Below are 11296 nucleotides of genomic sequence, written 5' to 3' on the forward strand. Positions count from 1 at the left end.
TGGAAGCTGCTGCAGGCGCTGCCAGTGCCTCCATTATTGAAGAAAGCACAGTTAGGTTACACTTGTTTTAGTTGTTCACTTGTTTTAGTGGTTACACTTGTTTAGTGGTTATCACTTGTTTTAGGGTTACACTTGTTTTAGCGGTTACACTTGTTTTAGTGGTTACACTGGTTTAGTGGTTACACTTGTTTTTAGCGTTACACCTGTTTTAGTGGTTACACTTGTTTTAGTCGTTACACTGTTTTTAGCGGTTACACTTGTTTTAGTGGTTACACTTGTTTTAGTGGTTACACTTGTTTAGCGGTTACACTTGTTTTAGCGTTACACTGTTTTTAGTGGTTACACTTGTTTTAGTGGTTACACTTGTTTTAGCGGTACACTTGTTTAGCGGTTACACTTGTTTTAGTGGTTACACTTGTTTTAGTGGTTACACTTGTTTTAGCGGTTACACTTGTTTTAGTGGTTAAACTTTTTTTAGTGGTTACACTTGTTTAGTGGTTACACTCGTTTAACGGTTACACTTGTTTTAGTGGTTACACTTGTTTTAGTGGTTACACTTGTTTTAGCGGTTACACTTGTTTTAGCGGTTGCACTTGTTTTAGTGGTTGCACTTGTTTTAGTGGTTACACTTGTTTTAGTGGTTACACTTGTTTTAGCGGTTACACTTGTTTTAGCGGGTTACACTTGTTTTAGTGGTTGCACTTGTTTTTAGTGGTTACACTTGTTTTAGCGGTTGCACTTGTTTTAGCGGTTACACTTGTTTTAGGCGGTTACACTTCTTTTAGTGGTTACACTTGTTTTAGTTGGTTGCACTTGTTTTAGTGGTTACACTTGTTTTACGGTTCACTGTTTAGTGGTTACACTTGTTTAGTGGTTGCACTTGTTTTTGGTTACACTTGTTTAGTGGTTGCACTTGTTTTAGTTGTTACACTTGTTTTAGCGGTTACACTTTTTTAGTGGTTACACTTGTTTTAGCGGTTACACTTGTTTTAGTGTGCACTTTTTTAGTGGTTACACTTGTTTTAGCGGTTACACTTGTTTTAGTGGTTACACTTGTTTTAGGGTTACACTTGTTTTAGTGGTTACATTGTTTAGCGGTTACACTTGTTTTAGCGGTACACTTGTTTTAGCGGTTACCTTGTTTTAGTGGTTACACTTTTTTAGCGGTTACACTTGTTTTTAGCGGTTACACTTGTTTAGTGGTTACACTTGTTTTTTAGTGGTTACACTTGTTTTAGCGGTTACACTTGTTTTAGTGGTTACACTTGTTTTAGTGGTTACACTTGTTTTAGTGGTTACACTTGTTTTAGCGGTTACACTTGTTTTAGTGGTTACACTTGTTTTAGTGGTTACACTTGTCTATTATTTCCCTCTCCCTTATACACTTGTTTATTTTTCCCTCCTCTCTTTTATACTCTCTTTTAAGCCCCACTTTCTTTGATCTGACAACACTAGTCCCATTTTAGAGACAGGCGTGCCTCTTTTCCTCCATCTCCTCTTAATTCCCGTAGGTATCACCCTCCTCCGGGAGGGAGCAAACAAGACTCTGGCACATATAGACTCACTGAAGTGAAGAAGCCACAGTGACGCTAGATTCATTAAGGTGCAGTGCCGATGGTTTGTATTGTGAGCTGTGTGTTTGCAGGAGTCCTGATCATCTTCCTCATCGTGAAAGTGTTTACTGTAGGGCTCTTGCTGCACTTCTACAAACAGAAATACCACACATCAAGCAGAAGGAAGTGAAACACTTACATTCATTTATTTGGTCTGTTAGTCCAGAGCGGCAGAGCAGCAAGAGAGCGAGGGAGAGAGAAAAGGAGAAAGTCTGTTAGATAGTCAACACAGTCTGGCAGGAAATGACAGAGAGAGGAAAAGACAGACAGACAGAGTGCCTGGACTTAGCTACCGCACAGTGCACATCAGCACGTGCTCTCACTTGCCCTGCAAATTCCCCATTTCAAAATGGGATAATTGATGATTAAACAACAGTTACCACCCATGGGCTATAAAGCTAGTCGAGCGCAAAGCTAGTCGATTGCAATGTTCGGTCAATGTTTTTGTTGTTGTTTGGCCGATGAATTCAGATGTGGATGGTGTATTGATTGTGGTGACCGTATCAGTGACTCTCACTGACATTAGAGAGGCTCATTAATTCAACAGGAGACACCTTGACCTTTAACAATCCCCGCAATCTGGTCCTCCCCCCCTCCTCTTCCTCCTCCTCCTCTTCCTCCCCCTCCTTTTCCTCTTCATCCCGCTGTTACTATTCAACCTGCCTCTCCTCCTCCCCCTCTGATTCCTACACTCCTCTTCCTCCTCATCATCATAACCCTCCTCTCTTACTGACACCTTCATTCTCAGGGGGAGCATTAACGCTTGTATGGGTGTATAGGAGTGATACGTGTGTTAGAGTGGGTGAAGGTCTGAGTGAGTCATTGATCCATGACTTAGATGAATAACAGAACAACAATAGCAGCAACAAACATAATTCTTCGCACTCGTTTGGACCGGGGCCCGTAGGGTTCTAGTCAAAAGAAGTGCGCCATAAAAGGGAATACTTTGCCATTTAGGATGCATCCACAATTCTTCCTCAAAGTCTGCTATTAAAGCAAAGCTGTAGGACACTCCGAATCAATTTCCCTGCAGTCCCACAAACTCAGCTGTTTTTTAATGCTCGGATATTGCGTTGAGTGGGAGGGGAGGAGACAACTCTGACCCATCGCCTGCCTTCTGTGTGTGTGTGTGTGTGTGTGTGTGTGTGTGTGTGTGTGTGTTTGTGTGTGTGTGTGTGTGTGTGTGTGTGTGTGTGTGTGTGTGTGTGTGTGTGTGTGTGTGTGTGTGGTGTGTGTGTGTGTGTGTGTGTGTGTGTGTGTGTGTGTGTGTGTGTGTGTGTGTGTGTGTGTGTGTGTGTTCGTGCGTGCGTGGATTTGCGCCTGCTTTTTCCTGTTGTATAACTCAATTCCCTGTTGAATTACCCTGGCCCTCCAATCCATAATTTGATTTGCACTAAGGAAACCAGATGAATAGAATAACTAATAAATTCGTTGAGGTAATCAATTCCAAAATAAATAGACAAAGTATGCATACAATATAACCACAGACTGAACGCCCAAAACCTCATAACCACATTGTTAAAGATGCAGATAGAAATGCCATGGAAAGAACTTAGAATCCAGTCTGTTCTGCTCTGTACACTACATTTCTATCTGCAATACTGATGAGTGTGACGACCTAGTGAGGACATCTCAGTCATTATTTGACATTATTATGAGCAGCGACTGTTCAAGTACATTGACGTGTGAATTAAGTTAAGAAGGTGTACTCACAGTTGGGAGGTATGTGTATAGCTGCTTGGCTGAGCTGAGGAGTGTGGGATAGGAGGAGGGAGAAGAGAGGGAGAAGGAGGAGGGGCAGAGGAGTGCGTCGCCCCCTACTGCCAACCTGCTGTCGCTGCGTGCGAGGCATTGCTCACTGTCCCATCAAAGTCCCACCTGCTCAACACACACAAAACGCACACAGAGGGCAATCTGGACACACTCCTGCCGAGCGAGCGTGTGTATCAGCCTCTCGCTCTCTCTCTTTCTCTGTTGTCACGCCCACTCTTCCTTTTCTTCTACCTTGTTTCCTTTTGCTTTCAGCCTCTCTCTCTTTTCTCTCTCTCTCTTTCGCTCAGGTCCACGCCCTCCTGCTGTCTTCCGTCTGAAAGATAAAAGAAGGGGGGAGCAGGGAGGGAGGAAAGGAGAGGGAGGGGCATGTGTCAGAATGAGAGACAAATTACCCTGCACCATGTGGTCAAAGACTAGAGAGAGCCAGGCAGAGAGCTAACACACACACACACATACATGCACACACACACAATAAATAAATAGATGAGCGAGACCAAACATATTCATTTCTATAAAGAGAACTAGCAGTAAAAAAAAGCAAATTTAGGTAATTACAATGGTTCTTCCATAAGGGACAGTGGTCAGCCAGAGAAACAGATGGAGTCAACCCCGCAATACGAGGGAGAACTAACAGACAGTCCAAGAGACCATATGGAGCAGAGACAACAGAGGTAGATAGATGAAGCGTCACATCCGATAATAGACAGAAGACGATTAGCTAACTAAAAAGGCATTTGTAATTAGACAACGTCTTGGAGCTCTATTAAAATGTGAAGAACTCAAGTGTCTAGGCTACGTCTGTAGCTGTGCGGTGACAAGCGTGTGGTAAACAAGAAAACAGAAAATAAAACAGAACGACATGGCTAATTGGCAACGATTTAGATCGAGTGGTTGAGCTCTATTGAAAGACTCAAGACTAACCTCCCTGATTGTGATGGTGATAAGTAGCTGTTAAAGATGCTATCATCAGTCATGTTGTGGAGGCAAGGAGGCCACACAGTCTGTCCATCTGTACCCTCGGCAGCCCAGTAGGCCCACACAGAGCCACAAAGCGTGGCCTACTTTCCACCGGCACCACAGTCCACTGACTGATTGTTGAACTAGGCTCAATAGGAAGTACAATAGATTGTTGGATTGTTATTTGCTACAGTACAACAGTACATCATGACAACGGAAAGGCACTGAGAGACAGGAAACAATAGCTAGAGAATTATAGGGAGACATTGGCCTTGTTACCAAGCCAGGCAAAATCAATGGTGATAAGAGCAGCTGCCAATATTGAAGAAGAGTTTTGGCTCTACACACAACAGTCTGTGTGTGTGTGTGTGTGTGTGTGTGTGTGTGTGTGTGTGTGTGTGTCTGTGACATGTGTGTTGTGTGTGTGATGTGTTGTGTTGTGTGGTGTGTGTGTGTGTGTGTGTGTGTGTGTGTGTGTGTGTGTGTGTGGTGTGGTGTGTGTGGTGTGTGTGTGTGTGTGTGTGTGTGTGTGTGTGTGGTGTGTGTCGTGTGTGCGTGCGTGTGTGTGTGCGTGTGAGATGTTTGGCACTACAACCCACTGTTAGCTGGCAAAGCACAAACTAGGTGATGGGCGACCTTGGGGAGAGGGAAGGTTGGAGGGTGGTACAGAAGAGAGGGGGCGAGAGGAAGTGAAGGAATGAGAGGAGAGCGGAGAGAGAAAGAGAGAGGCAACCAGCACGAGGAGAGGAGAGAGGGAGAGGGGAAGATGGTGGGGGGAAAAAATAGGGGATGGACGGAAAAAAGGAGCAAAAGAATAGTGATTTAGTATTCTCTGTATCTTCTCGCAGCAATGGCTGCTGGCTCAGTCCAGTCCACACTAGACCGCCAGCGACACGGGCTCCTTGTAAGCCGCAATGGAATATGAATGGAACTATCAATCTAACACACAGACAACCATGTGCTTTGATACCACTCCGATTTCCAGCTATACAAATAAGCATGTCCTCAACATATATTTCCCTCCCACCATTCTCAAACTGACACGATTCAACAAATCTTTGCAACCAAAGAAAAAGACTAGGTAAAACATTTCGAGGATTCCAAGCACATCTAAGAAAATAACTGAGAAAGAATGGACTCAACAATATCTGGAAAGGGTGGTAGAAGGAGTGAAAAGCCATTTTTTAGCATTCCAACTCCAAAACTCTGAGAGAATACATCTAAATCAACTGAGAAAGACTACGTTTAAAATAAGAGAACAACAAATAGAAGTGAAACACACCCAATGAGCCAGTTTAAACGAATACATCAGTGGTAAATGGTCATTAGAGAGTCACTTCACCTATCAGACCTACAACAGCTAACGGAAGACAGATGGTGGAGGAGAGGAGGACAACGGGGTGAAGTGGAGGAATGAGGGTCTGTTTGGGGGAGAGTGATGGAAGGTGTGTGTGGTGGGAGGGTCAGTGTGTGTGGGTGGTGTGTGTGTGTGTGTGTTGGTGTGTGTGTGGTGTGTGTGTGTGGTGTGTGTGTGTGTGTGTGTGTGTGTGTGTGTGTGTTGTGTGTGTGTGTGTGTGTAGGGTACTTGGCTCTACACACACTGTTAACTGGCAACGCACAAACTAGAATAGATGGGTGACCCTTGGGAGAGTGGGGAGGTTGAGGTGTACAGAGAGGGGGGGGAAAGAGGACTAGAGGAGAAGGATTCGAAGGAAAGAGAGAGAGAGGTTCGTTCATGAGGAGAGAAGGGAAGGAGAGTATAGGGTGGTAAAAGACGGGGGGTGAAGGGAAGGTGTGTTGGGAGGTGGTGTGATGGAAAGGTGACAGCTGTGACGGTAAACCCCCTCCCTCCTCCCACAAATCACCACACCAGGATGTTCTCCCAACCAATGTTAAACTCTCTCTGCCTGTCACTGCAAACAACACACACACACACACACACACACACACACACACACACACACACACACACACACACACACACACACACACACACACACACACCTCTCCTCTGTCAGGCTGTGTGATATTAGTACTGGCTGATCAGAGTGCCTCTCATAGGGGGGTTCGGGGGCCCAATTACCAGACGGGCTAGTCTGGGCTGGCCTTTAACAAATTCCATTAGCACAGGATGAATGGAACAGAGCAGAGCTGGAACTGCTGTGGGTATTAGTACAGACACACAGCCTCAGAGACACACAGTTAACATGATAAGGTGTCGCTGAGAGGGTGCTGAGTGGAGCGCCCAACGATGAATGCCACCGACGAACTGCACGCGGCTGAGCCAGGGCACTTCATTGCCAAGTAAACCCTAACACACACACACACACATCTCTAAACCGAGAAAGACACACACACGGCTGACAACACAGATAAAGGGGCATGCTCCAGTAGGTCTCAGTCAGAAGGCAGGGCCTAATAGTAGTGAGTACATAAAGGCAGTAAAGGGGAACACTATAATGGGTTAGGTGGGCAATTGGAGGGGGGCAGAGGGGAAGGACGGGAGAGAAAGAAGGGAGGCGTGTCATCTTCCCGAGTAATGAGACTGAACACTGAGAACTCCACCCAAACACGCTGCGATTCCACACAGACGCACTTCTCCTTTGCTTTGTCTCTCTCTCACTAGCGCGCACACACACACCTCCCACACACACACCCTGTCTAGGCTGTACGGTCACTTCCCTTATCACAGGGGTGATTGATTCTGAGACAACAGACAGATGGCTGATTTCACCACCTCTGTCAATCCCAGTGTCTCTGTCTGACTTTCTGCAGCTGCAGCTGATCCAATCGCAGCCCTGTTACCTGCCTCGTTGGCTCAGGGCAGAGGTCAGCAGGCACAATAGAGACTACAGCTGGGAGGTCTGGGTAACCTTAGCCGTGTAAGGGCTGTTTGGAAATCTGTTATCAGGTCTGGTGTCATCCAACTTTATTTAATCTATAGTTGAAGGGAGGTGTCATGACATAAGGCGTGAATACATTTTACGTATGGGTGGTACCGGGAATCGATCCCACAACCCTGGCGGTGCAAGCGCCATGTTCTACCGACTGAGCCACACAGACAATAGAGCAACCACAGTCAGCTCACGTACCATGTAAGGGCTGTCTGAAGAACTATTAACGCCATAGGAGTCTACAGACACGTCCGATGGTGTCATCATCGATCCAACGTCATTCAATCTCTGAAATGAGACGTCATGCTGTGATAGTCTTTCAGAAGAGAGACAGAGACAGAGAGAGAGAAAGAGAGAGAGAGAGAGAGAGACAGACGGGCAGGCGGACAGAGAAACCAGACGATGAAGATGTACTATGTGAGGGAGTGGCGCAGCAACAGTCTTCTAGAGGCAAACGGGCCACAAGCTAGCTGTGAATCAAATAATGAGGCAACAATCCAGATCAACATACATCAATTTAGTGTGACTTGCCTGATACATAATTGACGTGGCGCACTGAGGCATTTTGCTAGAGGGGAGGGGACAACACAAAATCAAAATGCCAGAGCAAGAGAGAATGTAAAGGCTATGCGATATCTACAATTAGGTCATTTAGCGGACGCTAAAGAGCGACTTACAGCCAAGCACATTCAACTAAAGTAGGCAAAGACAGCGACATCACAGTCATTCAACTAAGGTAGGCAAAGACAGCGACATCACAGTCATTCAACTAAGGTAGGCAAAGACAGCGACATCACAGTCATTCAAGTCGCATTTGGGCATCCTGCCCTCTTCTTTTTGTTGCCTGTTTGTTGCATGTGCTTTGTTCCCTTGTTCCACTGAACCTCGGCACCGTTACGGGCGTTCTAAGAGACCCTGTGGGCCCCCTAAAGACTCTAAAGGACCGGCCAAAGACCCAGGGCGGACAATCACCGGTCATTCCAAAACTAAGTAGGCAAAAGGACAGCGGGAATCAACCAGTCATTCTCAACTTAAGGGTAGGCAAAGACAGCGACATCACAGTCATTCAACTAAGGTAGGCAAAGACAGCGACATCACAGTCATTCAACTAAGGTAGGCAAAGACAACAACACATCACAGTCATTGGAATCCTTGTTCAAAATAGCTGCTATCTACAAAATATCTAAGGCATTTATGGCCTGCCCTCCACACAAAAAAAGCAACAGATAATGCATGCCAAAGCAAGTGGCAATGTATTGGCCTATACGTGCTATTTGATACAATACAATAATAATATATTGTACGCCTGTATAATTGTAGCCCTGGTTCCGACTGCATCAAGCTCTTGTCTGTGTGTTCACTCTGTCATACATTATATCTGAAATGGTGCCTCTCTGCTGTAAAAGCCAGTGATTAACATGAGTAAGTAGCTGGCAGCTACAATCAGTGGAAGCCTGTTGGCCCTGCCAGCCTGTCAATGGTCTCTCTGGGTATTGAAGCAGCATTGACAGGACTGAAGCACGTTCAACCGCCCTCTTATCAAAGACAGGATGGATAGAGGAGGGGGAAAGAGGGAGGGAGGGGCAGATTGGCATTTATTGTCATGAATCTTGCCCTGGAGGCAGCTCTGCAGAGTGGTCACTAGCTGGCACAGCCAAAAAGTCAGATTTTATACCTAACCCTAACCAAACTGCTAACCCTCATACCTGACCATAATCGTAAAATTAAGACCAAAAAGGACATTTTTGTTTTCATGAATTTTTACGATATAGCAGCTGGCCCATCGAGCGGAAATTGCTCAGTTCTGCCTCCAAGGCAAGATTCATGACAATAAACGTCAACCTGCAGGGCGGAAGGGGAACACAGGATGGAGCCATTTGAGTCCATCATATTCTGTGTATTATAGCAATAACACATATTCTACAATACAACAGCTCAGCATCCCCAAAAAATCACAGTGTTTAATAGTTAAGATAACATTTTTGTTAGCTCCACAGTATGAATCTATTCACGAAAAAGCTCCTCCCTGGTTTATTTGTTACTGGCCGAAAGCTGTTGCCGTGGTAATACTGTGCCAAATATCATGAATAAACTCACTCTTCTAAAACATGTGAATGCCCTTAATACAGCTGATTCAGGTAGCCTATTTCAACGCAGTAAGAACTTTTAAACAGTCAGATCCAGTACCTGACCGTACTTCGTTATAGTATTCCACTTTTGTGTGTGTGTATGTGTATGTGTGTGCCCCTGTGTCTACACATTTGGCGGGGGGGGCACGCTGTGCCCGGGTTGGCTATTACTGTGCCAATATTTCATGAGATACGCTAACTCCCGTTTCTAAAACATGTGAATGCCCTTAATAGCTTGTTTGATTAGGTAGCACTATTTCAATAACGGCTAGTTAAGGGAAATTATTAAACAGTACAGGATTCAGTACGGTTGACGTACTTCCGTTATGGTGTATGTCCGCCCTTTTGTGTGTGGATGATGTATGTGTGCCCCTGTGTCTACACATTTGGGCGGGGGGGGGGGTGTATGTGTGTTGTGCAATGTGTGTGTGTGTTCGCAGGTCCTGTGTCCTGTCATGGCTTCTCTTTATAAATATTTAACACCATCAAGCTGTGTGAAAGATGTGTAGGGGGGGGGAGGAGGAGAAGGGACGAAGAGGGGGAAATATCGAATAGCTGCCCCCCCCCCTTTACCCTTACCTTGCTCAGGGTCTGTCTGTCTGGAAATCAGAGCGACGAAGAGAGACAGGAGGAGGACATAAGTGTGAGGAAGGGATTTAGAATCAGAGAGAAATGGAGTGAGCAGGATTAGACGCACGATAGAAGAGGAAAGTAACGCGGGCCAGTAGAACAGGTTTCTACTCACCGGGCAATGTAGAGTCGAAGAGCAGAGAGAGCGATGCGATTAGGGAGGTCTCCAACAGGACACAAATAGGAGAGGAGGGTTCACGGACATCGACGGAATGCTTGTGGGACTTGGGTAGAAGGATAGAGAGGAGAGCAGGATATGAGGAGGAGGAAAGGTGGGTGGGAAGCTGGACACAGTGCATGTGCTGTGAGAATGTGGGTCGGAGAGATTCGAGAGAGGAGCGGAGTGTGGAGGATGGATAGGAAGGGTTACTAGGGGGGGACGAACAAACGGAGGACACGCATACGTGGGATGAGGGGAGCAAAATATTAGGGACCCTGTAGAGTTAAGATATTATTTATCACCTTTCTCCTTCTGTCGCGTCTAATTTGCCCCAATTCACCTAAATTCATAATTCATACTCACAGCGGCAGTTCGGTTCACATGTAGTTTTGGTTTCGGCCCAGACCCGCCTTATACTTTACCTGCCTCCCTCTCTCCAGTCTTGTCTGGCAGGGGTACATTTGCCCAAATTCATTCCCATAAAATAGTTCATATTCACATATACTATATTTTGGTTTAGTGCTAGACCGATCACATGTACTGTGACTTGCACTCTCCTATCTGTCTGTCTGTTTTCCGTCCCTCTCTCTCCCCCTCTCTCTCATGGCAGGGTCTCGTGGTAAATACTGAGATGTTGGCAGTGAGACTACACACTCCCAGTGCCTTCCGCTGGTGAAATAAATACTCTGTATCACCCTACACTGGTGTCTCATCCTTCTGTGGCAGAAATGATGGTTACTACTACTCTGTCATTTCTTTACTGGATGTGTTCACGGGAGCCTGCCGAGGGGAGGACGGCTCATAATAATGGGCCGGAATGAGCGAATGGAATGGATCAAACACATGGGGAACAACGGAAAGCTCATGTTTGGCGTCCGGTGTAGTTTGATTTATATTCCATTCCAGCCGTTACCACAAGCCCGTCGCTCCTCAGTTAAGGTGCCACACCAGTCTGTGGTGTGTGCTGTGGTGTGGTGTGTGTGTGTGGTGTTTGTGTGTGTGTGGTGTGTGTGTTGTGTGTGTGTGTGTCGTGTGGGTGTGCTGTGTGTGTGTGTGTGTGGTGGTGTGTGTGTGGGTGTGTGTGTGTGGTGGTGGTGGTTGTGTGTGTGGCTGTGGTGTTGGTGTAGTGTCTGTCCTCTG

The 11296-nt window shown here is 45.9% G+C and overlaps 1 protein-coding gene across 1 annotated transcript in view; it reads right to left on the bottom strand.

The window, feature by feature from the left end:
* l1cama (L1 cell adhesion molecule, paralog a) overlaps positions 1–11296 on the bottom strand; it is a 113022-nt gene that overhangs the window by 36338 nt on the left and 65388 nt on the right. Inside the window, exon 2 of the mRNA XM_070447741.1 lies at positions 3327–3699. Within this exon, the coding sequence (XP_070303842.1) occupies positions 3327–3465 (139 nt within the window). The 5' untranslated portion in view covers positions 3466–3699. The remainder of the gene's footprint in view (positions 1–3326; positions 3700–11296) is intronic.

The sequence above is a fragment of the Salvelinus sp. IW2-2015 genome, linkage group LG17, assembly GCF_002910315.2.
Source record: "Salvelinus sp. IW2-2015 linkage group LG17, ASM291031v2, whole genome shotgun sequence".
Lineage (NCBI taxonomy): Eukaryota > Metazoa > Chordata > Actinopteri > Salmoniformes > Salmonidae > Salvelinus > Salvelinus sp. IW2-2015.